This window comes from Odontesthes bonariensis, chromosome 18, assembly GCF_027942865.1.
Source record: "Odontesthes bonariensis isolate fOdoBon6 chromosome 18, fOdoBon6.hap1, whole genome shotgun sequence".
In the NCBI taxonomy this organism is placed as follows: Eukaryota; Metazoa; Chordata; class Actinopteri; order Atheriniformes; family Atherinopsidae; genus Odontesthes; species Odontesthes bonariensis.
The window spans coordinates 22,964,071-22,989,313 of NC_134523.1; the positions used below are offsets into that span (position 1 = coordinate 22,964,071).

The following is a 25,243-nucleotide window of genomic DNA, read 5'->3' on the forward strand; positions in this document are numbered from 1 at the left end:
AATCAACAAAGTACAGTGAACTTTAAGTTATAAAAATTCCTCTTTACCATCCGCAGCAGGTCTCTCAACACATTCAGGAAAATGTGCCAAGTTGTAAAATTTCTTCTCCTGTTTGGCATTGTCAACGGCATCAAAATCTTTCCTACAGACATTATGGTCTGCAGTTGAATGTACCAGCAGAAGTCTTTCCCTCAATTTGTAGCCAAGGGAAGCGATTCCAATTCATTGTTTGGGGTATAATAAATATAAAAAGGTTGAGGAACACGGTTACTGCCAATAGAGTTATTATCATTCAGTGTGCTCCTGTCCCTGCTGTCATTTAAAGTCTCAAATTTTCACCCAAACTCTGACTCTCTCATCTCTCTAAATGATTCTGAATGGTGTGTCAGAACAGATGTAAGGTATATCCCATAGTCAGAACTACCAAAAATACTAATAAGTACAGCACCAAGAAATGACTCCACATTTCATCACTGTTAAAAGAACTTACCTGAAACTCTCTGCCTCCCTCTGGCTGCACCCATCTTTCTAAGCCCAGCTCTTTTCTGTTACTTTCTGACATCAGGCTCTTTTCCTTCTGCTTTCAAGACTGCCAGAGTCACTCCTCTTCTAAAGAAACCAGCTCTTGACCCTTCAGAGTTTAAGAATTACAGACCGGTATCCCTTCTACCCTTCCTGTCCAAAACTCTTGAACTTGCTGTCTTTAAACAACTGTCCTCTTACCTCCACCAGAACAACCTCTTGGACCCCCACCAGTCCGGGTTCAAGGTGGGCCACTCAACTGAGACGGCCCTCCTAGCAGTAACTGAGTCACTCCAAACTGCTCGAGCTAACTTTCTCTCCTCTGTCTTGATTCTCCTGGACCTGTCTGCAGCATTTGACACAGTGAACCACGACATCCTTCTCTCTACCCTGGAGGGAATGTGTGTTTCTGGCTCTGCACGCTCCATGTTCTCATCCTACCTGACAGACCGCTCCTACCAGGTAACACTGAGAGGGTCTGTGTCAAAGCCACGTAGGCTCACCACTGGGGTTCCCCAAGGTTCGGTCTTGGGTCCTCTTCTTTTCTCCCTCTACACATCATCTCTTGGTTCTGTCATCCACTCCCATAACTTTTCCTACCACTGCTATGCAGACGACACCCAGCTGATTCATCTTTTCCCCCTTCTGACACCCAAGTGGAAGCAAGCATTGCTGCGTGCCTGGCAGACATCTCGGGGTGGATGTCGATGCACCACCTTAAGCTCAACCTGGACAAGACTAAGCTGGTGTTTCTCCCAGGGAAATGCTACCCATTCCGAGATCTGGCCATCACCATGGATGACTCCGTGGTGACATCAACCCGGACCGCGAGGAATCTCGGTGTGACCCTGGACGACCAACTGTCGTTCTCGCCAAACATCGCATCAGTGACCCGTTCCTGCCGATTCCTCCTCTACAACATTTGGAGGATTCACCCCTTCCTCACCGACAAGGCAGCACAGGTGCTCATCCAGGCTCTTGTCATCTCCCGCCTGGACTACTGCAACTCCCTCCTTGCTGGCGCCCCGGCTTCTGCCATCAGACCTTTGGAGCTGGTTCAGAAAGCTGCTGCTCGTCTGGTGTTCAACCTCCCCACGTTCTCCCACACCCCACTCCCCTTCTCCGCTCTCTACACTGGCTCACTGTAGCTGCTCGCATCCAGTTTAAGACTCTGGTGCTGGCCTACAGGGCAGTGGAAGGAACAGCTCCTTCATACCTCCAGGCTATGGTCAAGCCCTACACCCCGGCCCGACCACTTCGCTCAGCGGCCACCAGGCGCCTGGCTGCCCCGTCACTCAGGGGTCCCTGCGCACGATCGACACGGTCACAGCTTTTCTCTGTTCTGGCACCCTGATGGTGGAACGATCTCCCAACTGATATCAGGACAGCTGAGCCGCTGCCCATCTTTCGCCGCAGGCTGAAAACCCATCTCTTCAGGAAACACTACCCTGATCCGCCCTCTTAGGACATCACCTGCTTCGTCCTAGTTCCTTACGCACTTATTTGTTTTCTAAATTGTCTTCCCATCTGTCTAGGTACCCAACTTATCCCACTTACTCTAGCACTAGTTTTGCTCTTAGCTGTTTGGTTTTGGAAGGAAATGCACTTATGATTTCTTGTGACCTGAAGTTCTTTTGCCTCCCGATGTGGAACACACTTATTGTAAGTCGCTTTGGATAAAAGCGTCTGCAAAATGTCCGTAATGTAATGTACTTTCTCTTAATTAAACCATTATTACATATTTTATGAGAACTTCTCTCTTTTCTAATGAAGACTATCAAACTGCCTTTAGAATTGACTGTGGAAGTCGACTTACTTGGTGTTTTGATGCACTGTAAAACGTCCAGATGGCATTTTCTCTTCTGGTATAATGTAGTACTTACTCTACAGCCACAGCTCTGTATGGGCTCAGCTCTTCTAGATGCATTTATTAACATGGCATCTCAGCCTTTGTGAGTTCCTCCAGATATAAAAAAAAAAAAATTATGTACCACTTGGTTGCTTGAAAATGTATTAATTGGCTAATTAAACGTTGACAAAGAGGAGACTCAGTAACTAAATCTGTACACTTAAAGACTTTTAATATAATTGTACATGGCTCTCAGTTAGTAGGTTTTAGGTTCCCTGGGGGGTGGGCTGTTGATTTTACTTTCTTGCTCCATTTACTTGTTTCATTCTATTAGTTATACTCATTTGTATTTCCTGTATTGATATCGTGGTTCTTTTTATATCAGCTATTTTTGTGTTCATCTTAAAAATTAGATCAATTAAAATTTGATCTTCTTATCTTGAACATCTCATCGTCTATTTAATGTTTGACCCCAGAGCAGCTCCTCCTCTCTGATTATGCAACAGCAAGACAAACTCACCGAGTTGTCAGAAAGGTTATGAATAACATTGTTGAAAGGTGAAACACTTATAGCACTTTATGAAAATCAAGCATCTTTACATAAATGCAAGGGCATAACTACATTTAGATGGTAAAATTAAGAGGACTTCATCATCTGATATTATGACCAGTGCAAAAGTAGTTCTGCTTTTTGTACTACTTCAAAAGCAACCTATAAACAAACTGTTTTAGCAAATAATAATCTAAAGCGCTATTCGGACGGGACTAGTTTAATGGGGGGGACCTGGGGTAAAGTAATAATAACCGGGAAATCTAGTCCTGTCCGAACGCGCCATGTCAGTAAAGATAGCGGAGTATGTCGGTAAACTTTGCCGAGAATTCTACCTCCTGTGAAACGGTCCGGAGTATCTACCATAGGTAAAACTAATCCCGTGCGAATGCGACCTTCGGTAATAAGTACGGAATATGTCGTCACATCCTTTTAAAGAGAGAAACAATTAGGTGTGTCTGTTTGCAAATATGGAGGTTCTGGATGATGCGCTGCTTGCAAGCACGCATGTAGGCCTACCGATGATGGCGTATTCCAAACCCATACGTTGAAAAATGAAGAGGCGCAAGAGATCAACCACCAGAGGCATGAAGCTTCTACTTGTTTTAGGTAATGTAGCCTATGTGCCTAGTAACTATTATGACGGTCCTGATGATGGACAATATAACCGGCTATTTCCCAAAGGATAATAATAACCTTTTCTATTTTTTTTTTCTTTTCTTCAGCTGAAGCTTTATGCCCTGCCTCTCCGACGGCTGCTGTAATTCCCAGAGACACTTGTTGTGCGTAACCAACAACTCCTCCCATGTTAGATGAATATTCCAGGGATTTCTTGTCCCGTCCGAATTGGTCATTTCTTCTCCCTGGCGTCGTCTGGTTAACCAACATTACCATACGTCCCCCCATTGAACTAGTCCCGTCCGGATAGGGCTTTAGATGCTGTCAGTTCTAGACAGGTTAAGTAGGTTGTATTTGTTGTTACTGAAAACTATCATCCCAACTTCATACGGTTAAGATAATCCACGTTAAACAAACTGGACCACTTACTGAAAAGGACAACTTTGTTAGCTTGAGCTAGTTATCATTTATGGTACCCTTTGTCACACACAGATTAACTAGTAAGACGGCTGACACCCATTAGTCAGTCTATATCAAGCAAGCATCATAGGAATTCAGGACGCACAGCAGTCATTGGGATTAAATGATTTGTGGACTGAAACTCTTTGGACCATTCAGAGACAGTGATAACCCGAGAGACTCACATTACTGGGCGACAGATTTTTCAGTTGTACGTTCTCAAATACACAATTATTCAGAGTTTAGACCTAAATTATAAACTCATTTCTTCTACTCAGCAGTTCCAGTACTGATTAACTTAAAAGAAGGGACAACACTGAAAATTAGAAAATTAATTTTTATCCCTGATAAGGTCAGAGCAGCATGATTTCTAAACACTTTCAGTCTGAGAAAAATAACAGATTGTTTACTAAGCATTTTCTGCTAACAGATGTTTAACACACTGCTTGTTTCAGATGGAGAGCTGCATTCATGTGACCGCAGGTCGAAGGCATTTGTCAGCTTCTAAGTAGAAATGTAATTCTTTGTGAAAAAAAAAAAAAAAAAAAAGGTCTGTTCCGGCTGTATTGCTTCACTAAGAACATAATGTGGTGTAAAGAAGCGGGACAAATCAGTTTTTAGAAACACTTTCCCTTGTTTCCATTATTATCTAATTTACATAAAGATCGCCTCCCTGTCTGCTTCTCTGCAAACCGATGTCTCAATACCGCCAGAATGAATTTAGAAAAGCTGCTGCAAACAACAGTCGGAACTTGTGAATGTTCTTTGTAATCACCACTGATTTTTATTTAAAGATGCCAGTTCGAGCCAGATCTGCGTAGTTATATTAAAACACGTTATGATATTCATAAACAAACGCAGATGCTTTTTATAAATTCAGATAAATGAAGTTGCTGACTGTGAATGCTACTCTGTGTGTTCCATTGAGCAGTATTCACAAATATTAACTGGCAATATCAAAGATTTAATGCCAGGAAAATGAGAATAAACAATGAGCCTATGTGCTTACCATAATACTTTGACCTCACATCCATGGTTTGTGTTGCTCATGAAGTTCTGCTTGGTTACTATAACCCCACCCCCTGCCCTCAATGTAATCAGTTTTTTTTACTCTGGACCAGCAAAGAGTTGGTGCAGCCCCAGTTTTCCTGGGTATGAGCCACTGCTTTAGTGGTAAAAACTGGTTCAAAATTAGGCACTGGCTCCAAAAATGCGCAGACACTGGATTCAGTTTGGTGTCAAAGGAAGGGAAATACAATCTTCATCACATCTGAAAGTCGTCTGAATGATCTGATTGCAAACAATTGTTGTGCCCACTTACACCTTAAATTATTTATGTTTTTCCTTAATCAACTAAGTTGTTCGTATAACAACGAACTTGCAGCTTCATACTCATAACAAAAACCGCTAAATTCATTTTAAGAAGGGAAGAAGTCCACTTCTTGTGTTACTAAACCTATTGTTTGATTTCTATGCCACTGACAGTCCACACTTTTGTTCAAATGAAAGAGGCAGCGGCGATGATGCAACAATCAGTAATGCATTTTTACCTGTGGCTCTCGTCCTAGGCTGGCTCCTCCCCCAACAGCAACTATGGGAACCCCCGTTTGAGCAGAAACAAACTCAAGCATTGGGGCCAGAGGGGCTTGGTTTGGTGGTGGTGGTCTCTCCTCCTCAAACACCAAACCCTGAGTGAAACAAAGGTTGCGCTATGAAATATGTTACATCAGACAAAAGGGATTACATCAGCATCTGACACAATTTTATAAGCGACTTTCAATCAAAGCTGGAAATTCTTTTATTCTGATGCACAAATCTTTGATAACCAATTAAACGCTGAACAAGTGTGCAAGAACTGTTAGAAAAATCAGAAGACTCACATGTTACATATAGTAATCAACTTCAATTCTTGAAAGGATTTTTTTTCTTACATGCAAATGTCTCAAGAAATGAAACAACCAAATATTTTCAAAGAGATTCAGAGATTAAATGAAGTGATGAAACAACAGTTGGGGGGGTTAAAGATGGAACTACATTGCTATTTTCGGAGTTAAGTCTGTGGCAACCTGACAGGATGATGGTGCCTGACCTGACCGGTTTAAGCTCCCTGAGATGACAGAAACAACAGTATAAGCTAATGGCTTCTGGATCACCACTGAAAGGGTTTAAAAGCAGGTGCGACGTGTCGCATAACTATCGTCCGAATGTCAATAAATTCACTAAAAAAAAAAAAAAAAAGGCAAGAAGGTCGGGCTGGTGCTGTTACTTTGTCGTGATATGAAGTGGAGTTAAGAGGCCGACCTGATGACGTAGCACCTTTCTTGCAAAGATTCAGGGGAGTAAAATTGAAGTTAAGTGTAGCTGACAGGTTAATTCTCACAGGGAAGCAATTGATATGCAAATAGGTTACAGACAGGACCTGAAAATCAGATGGTGAGTGTTACTTAAAAGAGTCAATATAATGCTTAATCAGAGATATATGACATGACACTTGGGTTGTTCTCATATTTAAAACAAGTGGAGCGATAATACGGACTGATAAAAACACATTTGGAATAAATTTCGAATAAACCTAAAATATAGCATGTGGTACATTTGTTACCGCTGGATTATCACAAGAAGCTCCATCTTTGCAAACTCAGATGTCACAAATGAATGAGTAAAGATACAAATAAACTACAATGAACATGAATGAATAAAAAGAAAGCTCCTATGGAGAACAATTAAGCCAACAAATCACGGTGTTATCTTCATGATGCAGCAGAGTGTCAGGTTGAGAGGTGGGTGGTGAGGTAGGACACGGATGCGGACTCAGAGGATGTAGAAAAGCAAACTGGGTTTATTTAAAAAAAAAAAAAAAACAAAGTTAAACAAAAGGCGCAGCTGAGCAGGAAAACAAAAAACCTAAACTGTGGAATAAATACTTGACAAAACAAAACAAAAGACTAGACATAGCATGGATAAATACTTAACTTGGACGTAGGGTCGTGGCATGGCATGAGGGAATATTGACGGGTAGGATCTGGCAAAGAAACAGGGGAGCCTGGAAACTAAATAGGGAACTGGGTGATTGTGAATGAGGGCAGCTGATGGGGAACACACAGGTGAAGTGAGTGAAACTAATGAGCTGAGTGAGTGAAAAAACAATGGAAAAAACCTAACTAAACATGAACTCAAAAACCAAGACATGAAACAACCTAAAACATGCAAAAAAAAAACAAAACCAAAAACATGGGGAAAATCCCATGGGTGTGACACAGAAGTAGAATTATTTTTCAGCCAGGACACTTTGCTTCTTTCTCAGAGACTTTGCAGCATCAGCAATCTTACAGTGGTAAGACGACATGAGACTCGCCTGAAGGGAAGATGTGCTAAATATTTGTACTTCTACTAAGAACTCAAGACAAACATATGAAGCTTTCTCCATTTTAATTGACTGATTGGGACTCTTTAACATACCACCTGCTGGGCCATTAGCATATTGAACGTTATTCAATGTCATTGAGGTTGTATAAATGAAAGTACGAAACCCCTCCTGGAAGGGATGTCAGGGCTTCACTATATGTAGCCCAAATCAATGGTGAATGGTTGTAAACAATTTTTTCTATGGTAAGAAGTGAAGGGATGTGTCTTAACCTACAGTGACTTTAACTAAAAGGAGGTGGCAGCCATGGTCTTCTCTCTGTTAGCGCAATACAAGTTTGCAGACACACCTCAAGCTTTTTTTTAGCTTTCTGCAGCCAACTGTGGGAAACAGTTTACAATCTAGGCCAATCTTGTTTGTGTCTAAGCTCGTGTTGCTCCAAAACAGCCGAGTTACAGTGAAAACATTGTTGTACAATAACAACTGGGCAGTGCAGCTGGGCTTTGTGCTAAGTGTTTTTTTATTTTTTTATTTTATGCTTCTTCTTTGTGTTGAATTCTGCTTTCCAGTTCAATCGACTCCAAATAATAAAGAATGTTTGGCTCAAACATTTGCAGTTTTCTTTGGAACATGTTCTGACTTGAATAATGGTGTTGACTAAGGGTGAGTGTGGCTGCTTAAACATAGTTATATAACCACCAGACATGGCTCAAATCTACATTTCTTTGGGGCACACCTGACCCTCACAACGGCTCACAGTAACCCACATAAAAAGTCGGCTCATAACGGGCCCAGCTAATGATTTTCAGGCCCCGTCTGGCCCACATAATACTTCCCAGTGCTGCAACTGAATCAAATGCCAAAAGTAACCCAGATTCTGCACAAATGTGTCAAATAAGTCTGCATTTTGACAAAATCTACACATAACAAAATCGGGGAGAGGACTCTTTTTGGATCTTTCTGCATGTTCTTTTACAACCCATCCCTATAGCCTCTGTTGCTTTAACTCCCATAATCCATCAGTCTGCCTAGCATGAGAGCTATGCAGAGAAGCACAAATGGTATAAATGTGGCTTAAGGCACCACCTCGCTGCCTCATACAATTAAACCTTGACATCCCTCCCCAGGCAGTTTTAAAACCGTCCACACTTTGATTTATGTGACCTCATCATGGCGACTGGGTGGGCCAACGAAACATGTAACCTCAGTGACTTTCAAGGCGCTAATGACAATACAAGAGCTTAAATGCCTGAGATTCCTTACCAGTTAGTTAAAACTGTGGAAACCTTGTGTGTGACAGATTAAACATCTTCTAATTCCAGTTGTCAAGACTCAGAAAAGATATTTGCTTTCTGCTTCAGTTTTTTAGGATTACCATGCCCTAGACAATTCAAAAGATATTTGCGCTTCTTCTTTTATTCTTCATACTATTCTTCTTACTAACATTTAGTCTCTGTGGACCATGAATGCCTCTGCGGAAAGACTTTTAAAAAACAAGTGCACTGCAATTATTATAATTAGTCATTTCAGCATAATGGGACCTTTTTAAATCAATTTATCATAATCATTAAACCTTCATACTATTATTATAGAGATTTCTTTATAAGAGGTAAAGATCATTATATGATTGAAACATCATCAAACCATCATCCTAAAACCCGATTATGGTACCCCATGGAGTTTACCTATAAACATGCGTTCAAACAAAGAATCTTTGAAGTGTATTTTTTCCACATAACCAGAGGATTTCAACAGGGGATGCTTTTTTATGTGTTCCACCTATTGCAGAGACTCAACACAATAGTTGTGATTCCACCGGTTACACCTCAGTGCATCTCAGTAGTGTCCAGAAATTAGCTTCCTGTCTGTGGCTAAAAATGAGGGTTCTCTGGTGCACTAAATTGGGATCCATCAGGCAGGTCCTTTTCCCTTCTACTGTAGCTGACAACCAAGTTTCATTTCTTTTGTATGTAAGGAACAATGAGATGAAGAAGAAGTGGAATAATTGTTTTGTATGTGCACTGAATGGCCAAGTTAACAAGCTTGTGCAGCAGTTGTTATGGGACTGCATGCACACTCCTGCTGCTAGTGCTGATCTTTAGTGAAAATTTATAGCCAGATTAGCTCTCCCCCTGCATTTATCCACACACCAAGCCAGCATCTATGGCTGCCCTACGTGCCCACTACTGGCTGTTAGTTACCTTGTGTTCAGTTTAATGTTGTTTGCAATTTGGTCCACAGCTGGAAAGTGACTTAAATACGTGTTACCCTCTGTTTGTATCCATGTTTTCACATCTACACAGACTGTTGGCTCGGTTAAACCAAACTCTACAAAGTTCTTTTTTCTTTTTTTGGCCAGTTTAGTTAATATACATTGGTATGAGATCTTTCCATTAGTGCCAACAATGCCTACATCTCAGAAACTAAAAAACTGCTCATTTTCTAATGATTTTAAAACCTTATGGCAAATACTTGGCAACTGTTTTAATAATGCATGTTTGATTGGGTGGTTAATAACCTATTTTTTAGGGCTGGGCAACGATTACAATTTTTAATCTAATTAATCACATGATTTCCCTGATTAATCACGATTAATCGCATTTGTACGCAAAATCCAAAAATTAATTCAAAAGTAGTGTAAAGCTTTCAGCATTTAGTTTTATTTTGAATGTGCTGCCATATGAATGAAAGTGCCATAACATTTGTTGCGCAAACACACTTTTAACATCAGCATCTTTCTTTAGTTTTTATGTAGAAGCCTCGTCCAATGTCTGTTTCCTTGAATGACTTGCTGGTATCAGTTGTGCGTTTTTGCCTTTAAGTGATATTTTAGACTGGAACTACTACGGTGAGAAGACAATTAAACCTAGCTCTTAATGCAGGAGGGTTTTTTTAAATTTATTTTGAAATACGTGCTTTTATGTTGAAACAAGTAAAACAGGAAGTAGCGCCGGTTAGCTCCGTGAGCTTCACACAGAGACCGAGGAGCACCTGTAGCGGTGAGGTCCAACTTTAAAATGAAAATGGCCGAGTAAAAGTTCCGTACCCTTCTCCATGTTTGGTGGTTCCGCAGCAGAAAGCAACAGACTTTTACAATAATAAAACCTGCGTTAATGCGCGATAAAATATTCATCTGGGTTAAATAATTAACAAGTTAACGCGATAATAACGAGTTAACTCGCCCAGCCCTACCATTTTTCTGTGGTATCAAAAACTCAGAACACATATTCATTTCAGCTTAATTCAAACTATTAAGAAACTTCAAAGGAATGTGGAGTTTTGGAGTGTTTTGTGGAGCGTGTGTGCATCTACCTGCAGCGGTGTAGTGGCCAGCAGCTCACACAGCTGCAGCAACAAGGTGCCCGGGCTGCTCTCATTCACAGCCAGGTAGATGACGTTGGCCTGACCCGATGGCGTCATCACCGTCTCCCCCACTAGTGCTGCCAGTGACAGATATGACGAGGAGGAGGACAAAGAGGCCATGGCAGCCACTCCTGCCAGTGAAGCTGTATCCGTCACTCCCCTTCCTCCTCCTCCTCCTCCTCCCGGACCATTTCCAAGACCAGGCCCAGGACCCGGCTCGCCAACACCCGCACCTCCTGCCACCGCCGTCTCCGGGAGCAGGGAGGAGCCAGAGTGGACTACGGCTATGTTGACGCCACCCGAGTCCCTCTCTCTCTCCCGGGGCCGCAGCAGCAGGGGGGGCGAGGGGCGTGCGGGCCCCGTGCAGGCCAGGACAGCCAATAGCAGTGAGAGTGTGGGCCTTGGGGCCACCATGGGGTAAAGGGAGGGCCAGTGGAGGTTGTCTGATGGGGTTTGGCAGGTGAGGTCAGGTAGGGTTTTGGGATTCTGGGGTAGCGGGGGACGTCTTTTGGGGAAGAGGGGAGATAGTGGTGGGGGATTGGCGCCTCACAGTGCTTCACCTGATGAAGAGAGGAGACCCTGAAGAGGAAACAAAGAGGATGATTAAAACACGTCACAATTCTGCAGTTTCTTCATACATCCTTTCGAACCATAAACTAGGATATAATAGTCACTCGTATATACAGTATAAATTTAAGGCTCATCTCTAAAAGGGTAGCTGATTTATGTGGGTGTTCAGAAGAGATTATTCTCCTGTAAAATTGTAAATAAAGTACACAAACACACCCACTGTGTTTATCACTTCTGCACAGACACAGGCCGTCTGTAAATATTCTATTTCCTCTTATTATCACTGACATTCATTTTAGCAAAATCCTGCTGACACTTCTAATTATCAGTGCAAATAAAAGCTAAAAGATAAGGACAGAATGATCACATTTTATCAAGGAAGGTGTCGTCTCAATGAAAATGAAGCTCTTATAGATCAGTTCTTTAGATTATTTCAAAGACAAGATGGATCTGAGACAGAGTAGGAGGATAGCAGCTTTTATATCTGCAGTCATAGAATGCTAACAGAATTATACTCCAGAATTAATGCATTCAGCAAAAAAACATCTATCAGTCAGTGCATGTAGCTATGACCCTATGAGAAGTATAAATGTGATTGGATTTGTCAGGCAAATGAGATTAGCATCATATGTATTTTTTTCTGGATTAAAACAGGAATAGGATAACATGAAAATAAAATAGATTTAAAAAAAAGGGCCTTTTCTTTAGAGAGAGTTTAGAAGTTTTGTTTTTTTTGTTTTTCCACAGTCAAGCACAGTATGGAGGATTCAGTAGCAGTATGCCAATGTTGAGATGGATCCAGAGGGAAAAGGCAAGAGCAGCAGAGAATAAACAGTGAGGACGAGCAGAGAAGAACAGAAGAAAATCTACAGATGTCAATTTAGAAAAGAAACTAAATTAAAGACAGGATTAGATAAAGAAGTGTAGACTCAGCAGCAGTGGGTTAACAAAGACGGTGTGTGTTTGTACGCAGGAGCAAAATAAAATACAAAATTCGGTACAAAATGAGACCTGCATAATGTATGAAGGTGGAAAGGAAGGGCAGGAAAGGGTGTGTGCTATATGCAACAGATTTATTACAAATGAAAAAAAGGACAAGCAGTACATCTAAATCTGAACAATGAGACAGCAACAGAATGCTTTATACAGGATATAAAGCTCCCTGCCTTTGAGAGGCAGTTGATGAACAATTTGATATATTGGCTAAAGTCCAAATGTTCAACCCGACCAAAAATGCCTGGGGAAAATAAAATCAAGACAGTACAACAACAAAGTCCCCCCACAGCTGCCCCTTGGTTCCGTATTTGACACAAGAATCCTGCTCTCGTACTGATTAAGTAACCACATCTAAGGGATGGAGGCCATCCCAATGGCACATCAGGCAAGAGGCAGGGTCACCAGTGCAACACAAAGACAAATGAGGCAAGCAACCATGCACAGCAATTACCAGGATCCATCAACAGTCACCACATACATGCATGTTTTTGAATGGTGGAAGGAAGCCGGAGTACCTGGAGAGGACCCATAAATGTGCGGGGAGAACATGCAAAACTCAGAAAGGCCCAGGGGAGATTTGAACTGGACCTAAAACTTGCTGTGAGGCAACAGTGCTAACCACCACACCACAGTTTGATCACAGTTCGATGGCAGTTTATGGGGATCATTTTGTTTGTTAATGCTTTTGTCCTCAGTAACCGTGGAGTGAAAATCAGATATCAATACAGCTCTACTCTGGATCGTTGCATAAAATTAAATGCTGATGTTGTTTGGCCTTCATTAAAGTCAATAATCTGTCACCTGATCAAACACATAAAAGTCTATTGTGCAACTCTGTCGTAATTACATGTTTCAGCCTGTGAACTGGAGTAAACTGGAGAAAACGATGGCAGATCATTTTCAGTTTGTGATATTTAGCTAAAAGCTGCTTGAAAAGCAACATCATTTGAGCTAAACTTTAGCTCACTATCATAAATTATTGGTCAAAGTATTGATTTAAGCATTACTTTCTCTAAATGAGGTCCCGCAAACATATCTGTCTTTTACAAGCTGAAGTAGCCCCGATTGGTTACATATATCCACACATCTGAGGAATGTTGAGCACTTACACAAACACCCTCTGAACTGTAGTTCGGGGTTAAGTGTCTTGCTTGAGGGAACCTCCAAAAAAATGGTTTAAGTGGAGGGGAGACAGCCATATTCACACTCAAATTAAATGTTACAATAGTTTGATAAATAGTTTGATGTTCTCTGCTGAAGATGTCTGTGTACATATAAGAGCTTAAAAGGAACATTTAAGATTTGAGCAAGGCACCAGAGCTACTCCTCTCAGCAGGTAGACCAACACTGTTTTACACTTTTTTTTTACTTTTACTGATGAATAAGGAGAATTCGGATCAGAAACCTTATCAGAACTCAAAAGAAACTGTTTCTGCAGATTAACTAACTAACCTTTAAAAATGAAATTAGTTTACTGATAAGTGGGGATATCAACATAAGAAACACGACTTACAGTACATAGCCTACAGTATGACATGATATATTACATACATGGTGTATATATATAAATTACAACAGGACACGGTAGCAAATTTTTTTGTTTTAGCAACATTAAAGAATTTCTGTCTGAGACACATCAAGGCTTTGGAGCAGATAATTAGATGCAGTTAGAGTTGGTGTTTGTTCTTTGGGGAATCTTTGAAGCAATGAAAAGAAAATTCAATTAAAGAAACTAGAGTAAATAGTGGTGTTATAAATATATCAAGTGCCAAATTAAAAAAAATATGATCCTGTGAAGGTAAGTCTCAAACGATATCTTAGACAGATTTAATGATGATTTAAGACTTCTCTGTGTGCTTATCTAACAAACTGTACTTTGACTTCCAATCATGAAAAACATGAAGTGACATAAATCCTGTTGAGATCATGTGCTACTTTGATCGTCACTATAAATTAAAAGACCTACATGTAACCATTATCAACACAAACAGCAAGGATCCAATCCACAGACTATCCTGTACATTGTCTCCAATCCAGTCACAAAAAGCCAGTCCTAATTACTATAATTTAACCAATAAGAATACAGACAGGCAGGAGTTTTGTTCCCAGCTGACATCTATTTTCATTGCAAAAGCACCAAACATCAGGCAGATAGGCTACAGTTAACTGGCTAACAGAGTGTAGCATGTAGCATGTTGATAAGGACCAAATCTGAGCTAAAAGAAGAGTTGATATCAAAAAAGGGAGCACCGTCGCCTCACAGCAAGAAGGTTCCAGGTTCAACTCCCAGCTGGGGCCTTTCTGTGTGGAGTTTGCATGTTCTCCCCGTGTATGCGTGGGTTCTCTGCAGGTACTCTGGCTTCCTCCCACTGGCCAAAAACATGCATGTTAGGTTAATTGGTGTCTCTAAAATTGTCCTTAGGAGTGAGTGTGAGCATGTGTGTGGTTGTTTGTCTCTGTGTGGCCCTGTGATGGGTGTACCCTGCCTCTCGCCCGATGACCGCTGGGATAGGTTCCAGCCCCCCCGCGACCCGACCGACAGATTCAGCGGGTACAGAAAATGGATGGATGGATTGATGGATCAAAAATGGGTCAGCCAGACCGAAACAAGTCAAAACAACTGATATTCCTCATGTGTTCTCTCATATAATTGGATGTTCCTTGTTGGCTAGCGACCAAACAGCTGCTGCTGTTCGCAAAACCAACTGTAAATAATTTTGCAGCAGGGCTCCACCGGTTCTAATGTTAGACTTCATTCACAAGGGAGAATTTCTTTAAACAATTAATCCACCTGGTTTTAAAGCTTTACTAGCCTTTCAGCAATTATACAAAGAAAAAAAAGCACAAACTAAAATAATAACTAATTTCACATTATGTATTAGAAAAGATGCAGTTGCTAAAGGACCACATTTGGGAATAGCCAAATTAGCCTTTTGTGCACATTTAAGTTTATTGCAAGCTCCATTTTCTCTGAAACTCCAGTCTTTATTTTTCCCTCCCAAAGTCTAACTCTGTAGAGTAGAATGTAAACTCTGCTGAGAGACATCTTATGTAGGGGCTTGTAAAAAATATGTTAAAGATCCAAAGTTCAGAATCTACAAACATGTTGACCAAGTCAAACATGACTGACATCATCTATAGCCTACTTTAAATATTCAAAGATTCAGGCATTTTTCCCTGATGTATTTCATTGATTGGTAAAATGTCTGAAAGCAGATTTCCTGGGCACGAGCAGAGTAGTCCAACTTCCATGCTTCAAAAGAAAGATCCAGCCTAAGATCTCTCAAAACTGTCTGATGTGAGATATATTCGGTACATTTCAGAAATTGACTGATTTCCCTTTTGCATGTGCCCTTCTTTCCCTTGGATAACCTCATCTCAAAATGTTATCTCTGTTGCCACAGTAAATCTTGATTCATTATTGCCAGTGATGATAAATACACAACTATAGGTTAGCTTTGGATGTCAAGTATTCACAGCCGTGGACTCTTCTGTACTGTATACCTCTGTGAATATTCCATATTGTACTGATGGATCTGCAGTGAATTAAACAAGCTTTATAAGCATTCAAAAAGTCTTACATTTGTGATATATTTTCAAGAACCTGCCAGCAAAAAGAAACAGGAATTAAAAGTTGTAATTTTTTATTATTTTTTTTTAAATGTCCTCAGATGCTTTTAAGGACATCAATTCTTTAATTCTTCATTTCCTGGATGCTGACTGAAAAGAATCTCACATAAAAAGAGATAGAGATCGTCCTCTTTAAAAGGATGTCACCGCTTCTCTATACAAAATGAATCTATAACAGTATGTGTCACAGTATGTTCCTCCATTGTGATCATTGCAAAACATCCCTCCAGTATGCAGAACAGTGCCTGTACTTTCTCCAAGTGGATGTTCCATGACCTTGTTAATAGTCCAATAAACACTAGTGAAAGTGTTTGCAGAGATCTTAGTAATGTTGCATGTCTAAGAAACTCGTACTGCATGCTGACTGTAATAAAATGCATAATCACTCAAAACCAAGAATTGCAGCAGGTAAACGGCAACCCTCTGGCTCAGATTTGATGCAGAGCAAAGGTAAAGTTAAATATTTCTCTTGCACGTGGGACAACAGAAGCATGTTGATGGATTCCTCACTGCAAACCTCAAAGATAATGACTTCAACTTGACATCATGCCAATTTTTAAATAGGTACATTTGAAATCGGGGTCTGTTTTCACAGTGGAGGCAAAGCGTTTTGACTGGTGAAAAAAAGAAATAGACAAAAGGGAGTTTCCAGCATTGGTGAAACGTTTGATGAAAGAGTTTTAATTTCAGCTCAGTGTCACTACTGTGTACAAGCAAAATTCCTCTTTTTTTCAAGTGGAGTGTAACTAAGCCTGAGTGGCCCTCCAGAGACCTGAGCTAATGTAATGCTTCCACTGAATGCAGATTCTTTTATCTGGGGCATTAGAACCTTGTCCTTGTTGCCTCCTGGGCTTTTTCACCCTGGACTCCTCCATATACTTGTAATTACAGATGCCTACTCCATCTCTGTCACTATGAATGCTCCCCTTCTCAGCTGTGCTAAAACACACACACCACCATTGTGCTACAGTATAGACAGTGCAGGCAGCCCAGTATAGACATTTTGTCTGGACACCTTGGTCTATTTTAGAGACGCACAAGATGTCCTTTGGCATTGCTGTCTACTAAAGACGTCCTCATCAGAAGGCTGAAGAGGAAAATTCCCACTTCCAATTTTCTCTTCACTCACTGTTTGGCTAAATTCAGGCATGAAAACAGCATGGATAGACTAAATCCAGTTAATGATCCTTGATAGATTACCAACTACTTGGTTAGGTTGAGGAAAATGTTGTAGGGTAGGTTATAATACACTGCTTTGTTACATTTACTCAAACATTTTACCAAAAAATCTTCCAATCTATACAATCACTTCAGATGTGGGGGCTGCACGGTGGTGTGGTGGTTAGCACCGTCGCCTCACAGCAAGAAGGTTCCAGGTTCAACACCCAGCTGGGGCCTTTCTGTGTGGAGTTTGCATGTTCTCCCCGTGTATGCGTGGGTTCTCTCCGGGTACTCCGGCTTCCTCCCACTGTCCAAAAAATCATGCATGTTAGGTTGATTGGCATCTCTAAATTGTCCTTAGGAGTGAGTGTGAGCGTGCATGGTTGTTTGTCTCGTATGTCTCTATGTGGCCCTGCGATGGACTGGCGGCCTGTCCAGGGTGTACCCCGCCTCTCGCCCATTGACTGCTGGGATAGGCTCCAGCCCGCCCGCGACCCGATCGACGGATTCAGCGGTATAGATAATGGATGGATGGATGGATTTTACCAAAAAATCTTCCAATCTATACAATCACTTCAGATGTTCGTCTGTAACTTGAACACTTGGGAACTTCTCTGAAACAACAATGACATTTTCCTCATCATAAAGATGATCAGCACCTTGGACTTACTGTGACAGAATAAGTGTGAGAGCTGCCAGTTGGGTGACTTCAGTTCAATCCCACCCTCAGACCTCTCTTTTTTCCCCTTTAATATTTATGCATCCTTTGCTTAGCTTTAGGTACCAAAGCTGCTTAATTAGGTTAAAGAATAAAAACTATTTAGTTAAAGTTTGGACTAAAACACATTCTTCCATAGCATTCACATCACGTTACAAGATGTCATTTGTGTCGTGCCTGTGTTGCGCAGCGATATTAACTTTATCAAAATACCACAAGAAGTTGCATTTCTGTAACAAACCAAAAAAAAAATCCATGGTGTATTTCTTTGTTGAAGGACAGTTTTCACATTTCCACAGCATGCTGAAAACTGACCTTAAAAGGCATCCCTTTGAATTGATAATTGACATGATTGAGTCCTCCCAAAATGTCAGCAGCCTACGTGGTGCTCTTAGGATGAAAACGGTTCTGATTCAATGACTTGCAACAGATACAATAAAAATCATGATTTTATTCTCATGTGACCTGACAAAACCTTTGTCAACTCACAATTTAGTGAGTTGATTCTTACATGTCTGCAAAATACCCAACTGACTAAACCAAAGAGGATAATGGTTGGTTTTCTTTCCCCCTTCTCAACCTCATGAACATCTAAACAACATTTAAAACCAGGAGGGCTCAATTATTGTATTTTATCCACCTGCTAAGCAGATTATTATATATATATATATATTTTTTTTTTTTTCGATCTTGGCTGAACATCAGCTGAGTTACTGAGTTATCCCGAATAGCTTAGTACAAGCGCTAATGGAACCTGGCAGTATCTCCAAAATTACCACACTAAAATCACATGCCATGACACCAAACTTCTACAGTAGTACAAATATGGTCTGTACTCACAAAACAATGCATTTAGAAGTTTGTACATAGTCCAGGAGTTTATTATTATCAACACAAGCCTAATAGTTTCTCTGCTGCTAAAGCTGTGTCGACGTCACTTCCTTGATCTGGGAGCTTCAAAGTAAGATGAGGGTTGATTTACTACTGTAGACAACAAAGTATATGCTATACTCTACATGATTTTTTATGAATTTTTATGTTCTAGAGTTGTGAATTTATTTTATCAATGGAGAAATAGAGCAGCCTTGCTTTGTTGTCACTGTTGGCTTACTCTTTGCTTATATCATTTTAATTTAATTTGAAGAATGAATTGTTTTCCACATCCTATACAAGATAGTATAGGATGAATGAATGAATGAATATATTACAGCTCTGATCATCCACTTTCTCCACAAAGACTTTAATGCCTGTCATATACATTTAGTTGTTCATTTAATTATATGCATTACTGTTTGTAACATTAATCCAGTTTTTCTCTAATAAATTTGTTCTGCAGTAAAAAGGTCTTAAAATAAAAACCAAAGATCTGGAGGTGCATGTTGCACGTCTTCTCTCATTTTAAATTTTCTCAAACAAAAAATTAAAACACTAAACAGAACAGTGATATATTTTCAAAACCGATGAGGAGTTACATGATCTCTTTAATTTAGCTAATTAAAGAGTAATTTATTCAGTGTCAATTAAAATTCTGTATATCACCAAATGTGCCACCTAGAATGTGTGTTTTTACACTTTAATACACAAAGTTGTTGCATTTGTGATGTTACAACTGAGATCCACTGGTTTCATGCATATTAATGGATTTGATTTTGATTGCATGAGAATTTCTTTTGCAAAAATCTTTAAAGTTAAGTGTCGATAGTAATCCAACTTGTTAAGTCGTTAAGAGTTCAAATGTTCTGTTCTTTGCAGTCTTTCCTTCTTTCCTCTTTTTAAAGATGCATTTATCTGATTATTGGTTTCATTAGAATTAATCTATATTGTACTATTTTTAGTATATCAATATTAATACTAGTTTTGACTTTATGGGTTGCAGTGATGAAGTTTGCTTAGGGCTTTTACCAGCACTGGTGTCTGGCATCAGCCCCTAAATGAAAATGTAATGATGAGTGCACAGAAAGCCTGCACGATGTGAATCATCCCTGTTAGTCTTAATACCAGCCATTAGTCATGTCGTTGGCCTTGGCTGTATGTCTGTGCAGGCTAAAGCTGTTGACACCCAACAGCCTCGGAAACATAGAGATTGTGATGCAGCCTGAAGCCTGCAGGCTGCCAAACAGAGGAGCCAGACAGCTGGCAAGGAACTGGCATGATCACTGGCATGATCACCGCTTTTAGTGGTTGGATGTTCATCTAGTGGAAACACTGCAACCAAACGTCAGCATAGAATTTTGATACTCGTTGCATTTGCTTGTTGTGATGAAGCTTGATGCATGAATCAAGCCGCAAGCTCATTTGTGAGTTTATCAACACTGCTTCAGGTTTTTGTACAGTGTAAAGATGTCACGTGTATTAAAGAAAACCTGCCTCCTCTGTAAATGATAACTATTCAAAGCTGATTTTTATCAGCATGATTAAGGACGATAGAGGCTGCTTCAGATCTTATATCTTTGCTTGTTGCTGTATTTTCTTTCTCTTTGCAGCTGTGGTGACCCACTTTCACATCAACATCGTTAAAATCTCAGCATGTTTCATGTTTTCTTATCTTTCAGAGGTCGGTATTATCTTTACATAGTGAGAAGAGCAGAAGTTCTCTTCTCAAATAGTTCATTTAACAGAAATGCTGTTTTACACAGCCATAATACTCTGTATACAGTGCCAGTAACTAGTCTATGGTGTCGTTTGTCTCTGTGTGGCCCTGTGATGGACTGGCGACCTGTCCAGGGTGTACCCCGCCTCTCGCCTTTAAAAGGCAGTTACCATAAATGTGTTGAGGAATCTGTGAAACTACATGAAAATAATACAGGCGTAGGGGTCTGTGTTTATGCTGTTCGACAGTTAATGTGACATTAGCATGGAAGATGTGAAACAAACAGCTGTGATGGCAGTGAATCTGTCGAAACCTGCATGTAAATTGAGCTGTTTTGGGAAAAAAAAAAAAAACGAATTCAACACAAACACCCTCCGGAGCAATGAGAACAAGAATGAGAACGGCTGCTTGTTAGCTTGATGCAGGAGCGTTGCAGTGCTGGTGAGATAAATTTTTATTTATTCATTTTTCTTGTGTTCTTGTGTGCTGATGCCTGATTGATCATCAATCAGTATTCTGCTGCCTGAGAAGCAGGGAGAGACATCCATCCTGAAGCCATTTGAAACTGTGAGAGCGAATATTTTTCAGATACTGTCAAACCACAGACATTTAAATGTTTTAAATCCAGAGTAAAAACAACACAATTGCTGTGCTTAAACAAAAAATGTGCATGTGTGTGAGCGTCTTACTCCCAGTATTGTATTGCCGTATTGGAAGGACTGTAATGCACAATGTTTAACACAAATCTATAATGGTGTCCTAACACAGCAGCTTTTGTTATCTATTCTATCTTTTAAAAATACAGACCTTCACTTTTGCAACAAGGCTTTTAATTTGTCCAACCAAAAATCCATTAATTGGCATCAAGCCTTTTAAGAAGAACCAGAAAAACTAGAACACATTGCTCCTGTTTTATCCTCCTTGTGCTTGTTCCCAGAATGCTTTATGTTCATTTTAAGATCCCACAACAGGCTCTTTGTGGCCTCCTACCCTTTTATTTATTTGACCTTTGAGGACAATACGAGCCTTTACGAAGACAGAAATCCTTTGGACTTTTATTTTTTCCGGAGACACAGCTGAAGATCAGAGGTAACGAGCTGCCTGAGAAGATCAGGTCAGCAGAATCAGTGACCTGTTTTAAGTCGAGCCTTTTCTGGGTTAACTTTAGCCTGGCGACGCCATCCTACGTACTTCCGCCCAAAGATTTTGGCTCCGCACATAGTCTGGCCAAATCCCCCTACCTCGGTTCGCTCAGTGTTTTGCCAATCAGCAAACAGTTGCGAGTGGTGACGCAGAACTCACGCGCGGAGTCCATTGTAGTCCATATAATTGTAGTTCAACCGCAGCGGAAATAAACATGGCGACGGAAGAACGCTAGAAGCTATCCATGAAGTTGTCTCAACTCTGGAGATCATTACACAATTAAAACGAGAGCAAGAGGAATGCCTCGTCAATTTTGTTAGTGGCAAGGATGTCGTAGCTCTCCTTCCAACTGGCTTTGGGAAAAGTTTGATTTATCAAATGGTACCGGTATAATGAAAGCGGATGTGGGAAGCGTGATTCGCGAGCTAGAGCCTCGCGAGAGTAAGCATGAACCTCGGCGCATAACCAACGTCATTTCTAAACATTATCATTGGTTAAGGGAACTCCGTTACTCCAATAAATTTAAGTTGCTGGGTAAGGTCCCGCCCTCCATGGAAACGGATTCCTCTTGGGTTTTCCCAGACTGTTTGACAGAGTCAACAGTCGGCTTTCGCCCAGGCTAGGTTAACTTGACTTTTCTGATCTAAATTTTCATTGGTTGATTGGAATACTGCCCTACAATTTTATATTTCAATTTATTCTTTGTTTTAAAAGCACAATTCCAAAAAAGTTGGGATGCTGTGTAATATATATATTTATAGATATTTATTAGCCATAACATTAAAACCACTGACAGCTAAAGTGGGCAACGCATTTCATCTTGATCCAGTGCAATATTGACACCAGCTTATATATTATACCATTAACTGACACCCACCTTTTAAATGTATTGGTAAGTATATTATATTATTAATTTAAAAAAAAAGAAAGAGAAAAAGAACTCTTGGACTCAGGAAGGGTAAACACATTGCAAACACAGATGTACAAGACGAAAATCCTACGACACTCTCAGTGATGACTTATCGTTAAGGAATCACAGCACTGATGCCAAAGGACAATTTGAGAGTGTCTTTTGACAAAACAGCATTATCTGATGCCATAGGAATGGGAGCAGATTCTGTAAGACTGTGTGCTTGCAGGCAGTCTCTTGGCAACAGGTTTCATAAAGATGCAGGAAAACACAAAAATGAAATGCATTATACAGAAAAAGAAGAATACTTTGGAGGAAAACAAGTGGGATGCTGAAATGCAGTGCTAGATTTTTCTTTTGACATGGTTGGATGTGGAGGGGAGTGGTTGCGAGCCAACTGTGCACCACGATCAATCAACATCAATTTAGGGCCGCTTTCCCACAAAGAAGAGACGGGCGCACATCCTCAGGAGCTTTGAACCTCCTGCTCTGAGGGCACAGCAAGCATGACAGCTCCCTTCCGTATTAAGTACATCTTCTTATGGCATCCGGTAGTTGTGAATTCCTGTACATTTTTCTCTCTTAGTGTGTTTCTTATAGAACTTGCTGCTCCTTTCATGCTGGCTTTAATGCCCATCCTCTTCCTCCCACTGAGTGCTGCAACAATGCGAATTAGTTCAACTATGTTCTGCCTATATTTCTTCCTAATATGAGTCATGATGAGTTACAAAGAATAGCTGCTGCTACTGAGAACGTGGACTTTCATCCACAAAACCTTTCTGTGTGGTAAAATGTTTCCTCAGTGAAACAAAACTCTTGTCTTTTAGAAACCCCACTTCTTATTAAACTGTTCATGAATTATATTTCCAACGGCAGTATCTGGTGTTTAGGGACCAAGAGGCAACTGTGAACTTCACTGAGCTAAGGAGCTCTGCTGGGACAACATATTAGAAATTATCTTTTGAATTAGAACTTCTGGTAAATTCTGAAAAAACAAATTGATGGTGAGGAGTGATGAAATTTATCTCATTACTTTTGTTCAAGTTCCGCACATTAGATAAACATTGAGGTCTGTGTACTTTATCATACTTCTGCTCCATTATATTTCTGAGAAGAATATCTTTCTTATTTTGCACTTTACTGACTAACCTAAATCCATCCATCCATCCATTAACCACCCATATCCGCATTAACGTCGTAACTATTTTCTGAGGTGGGGGGGGGGGCACGCACAATTATCAATGATTAAAGATGATTAAAGTTATTTTACAATAAAATGCAGTTATAAGAGAACTAGAATGGATGAACACGGCATCTTTATTGTTAAGAAAATTAAACTTTGATGACTAAATCAAGCCATTTAAGGAACACAACAGGATTATTTGTATCCTTGAATGTGTCGTTTATTCAGTGGCGATACTTAACATACCCCAGCATAGCAGATAAAATACACCACAAATGAAAAACAGAAAATTCTGCACTCATAACTCAGGGCTTTCATGCTTTTCCAAAAGTGGACCTTCTCTCAGTTGACCTACTGATGAAAATTTTAAGTAGGATCGAGACACAGCTTTCATCCATAAGGTCATTGTGAGCGTTCATAATGGCCAAATGGGTTAGTCTCTCCTGCGTCATGGTGTCGCGCAGCCAGTTTTTCAGCCTGCACAAGGCTGAGAAAGAGCGCTCGGATGCCGCGACAGATATGGGCAGGGCCAGACAGAGCTTAATGAGTTTCTCCACCTCTGACAGCATGGAGCGGGTTTGGTGCTGCAAGGTTTGCAGGATGGACACAACATCCTGGCTGGTGCTAACTTCTCGTCTCCTACACACATCCCTCAGTATGTCAAGCTCCAGGCTTAGCCGCTCTCGTGGAAAGGGGTTCAGTTCCGGGGAACATCCACTCGTTTCCCTCAAGAACGGCCTGCTCTCGCCCTGGGCTACTGTATGTAATCAGGCAGGCTGCATATCACATCAAAACCATAGATCTATGCATTAATTATATGAAAGAGATAAATGTAAGTCAGACATATTTAGTTTAAATTCAGATGCTTTATTTTTTTAAAGTGTAATGCAGTGATGATGGGATGATAGTCCCGACATCTATGCATATCCGGGGTCGGATTGCGGAGGCAACAGGTCCAGGAGGGATACCCAGGCATCCCTATCCCCAGCTCCCCTTTTCAGCTCCTCCTTGGGGATCCCAAGGCATTCCTAAGCCAGATGGGACAAGTAATCTCTCCAGTGTGTTCTGGGTTTGTCCTGGGTGCCTCCTCCCAGTTGGACCATCCTAACCAGATGCCCAAACCACCTCAGCTAACTCATTTCGATGCAGAGGTGCAGCAGCTCTACACTAAGCTTCCCCTGCATGGTCGAGCTCCTCACCCTGTCTCCAAAGCTGAGCCTGACTTTCAGCCACTTGTATTCGCAACCTCATTCATTCAGTCAAAACACAGATCTTAGGTGAGGGGTGGAAAGAAGATGGACCAGCTGTTTTCTTGTTTGTTAAGCTCCATGTTGTCTCTTTCCTTTCCTCCAGTTATCTTACGTCATCTATCCATCCATCCATTTTCTATACCCGCTGAATCCGTTGGTCAGGTTGCGGGGGGGCTGGAGCCTATCCCAGCAGTCATCGGGTGAGAGGCGGGGTACACCCTGGACAGGCCGCCAGTCCATCACAGGGCTATCTTACGGTCAGTTTGGCCTTTTTTCTTTTCAAGGGTTGATTTTCTGGTTGGGCTGCATAGTGGTGAGGTTAGCCATGTCGCCTCAAAGCAAGAAGATTCCTGGTTTAGATCCCAAA

General features: G+C 40.8%; 1 protein-coding gene across 1 annotated transcript in view; it reads right to left on the reverse strand.

Moving 5' to 3' along the window:
* Positions 1-25,243, reverse strand: part of grin2da (glutamate receptor, ionotropic, N-methyl D-aspartate 2D, a) — a 255,403-nt gene that overhangs the window by 148,220 nt on the left and 81,940 nt on the right. Inside the window, exons 2-3 of the mRNA XM_075449709.1 lie at positions 10,675-11,304; positions 5,549-5,686 (exon numbers count right to left, since the gene is read on the reverse strand). Coding sequence (XP_075305824.1) covers positions 5,549-5,686; positions 10,675-11,139 — 603 coding nt within the window. The 5' untranslated portion in view covers positions 11,140-11,304. The remainder of the gene's footprint in view (positions 1-5,548; positions 5,687-10,674; positions 11,305-25,243) is intronic.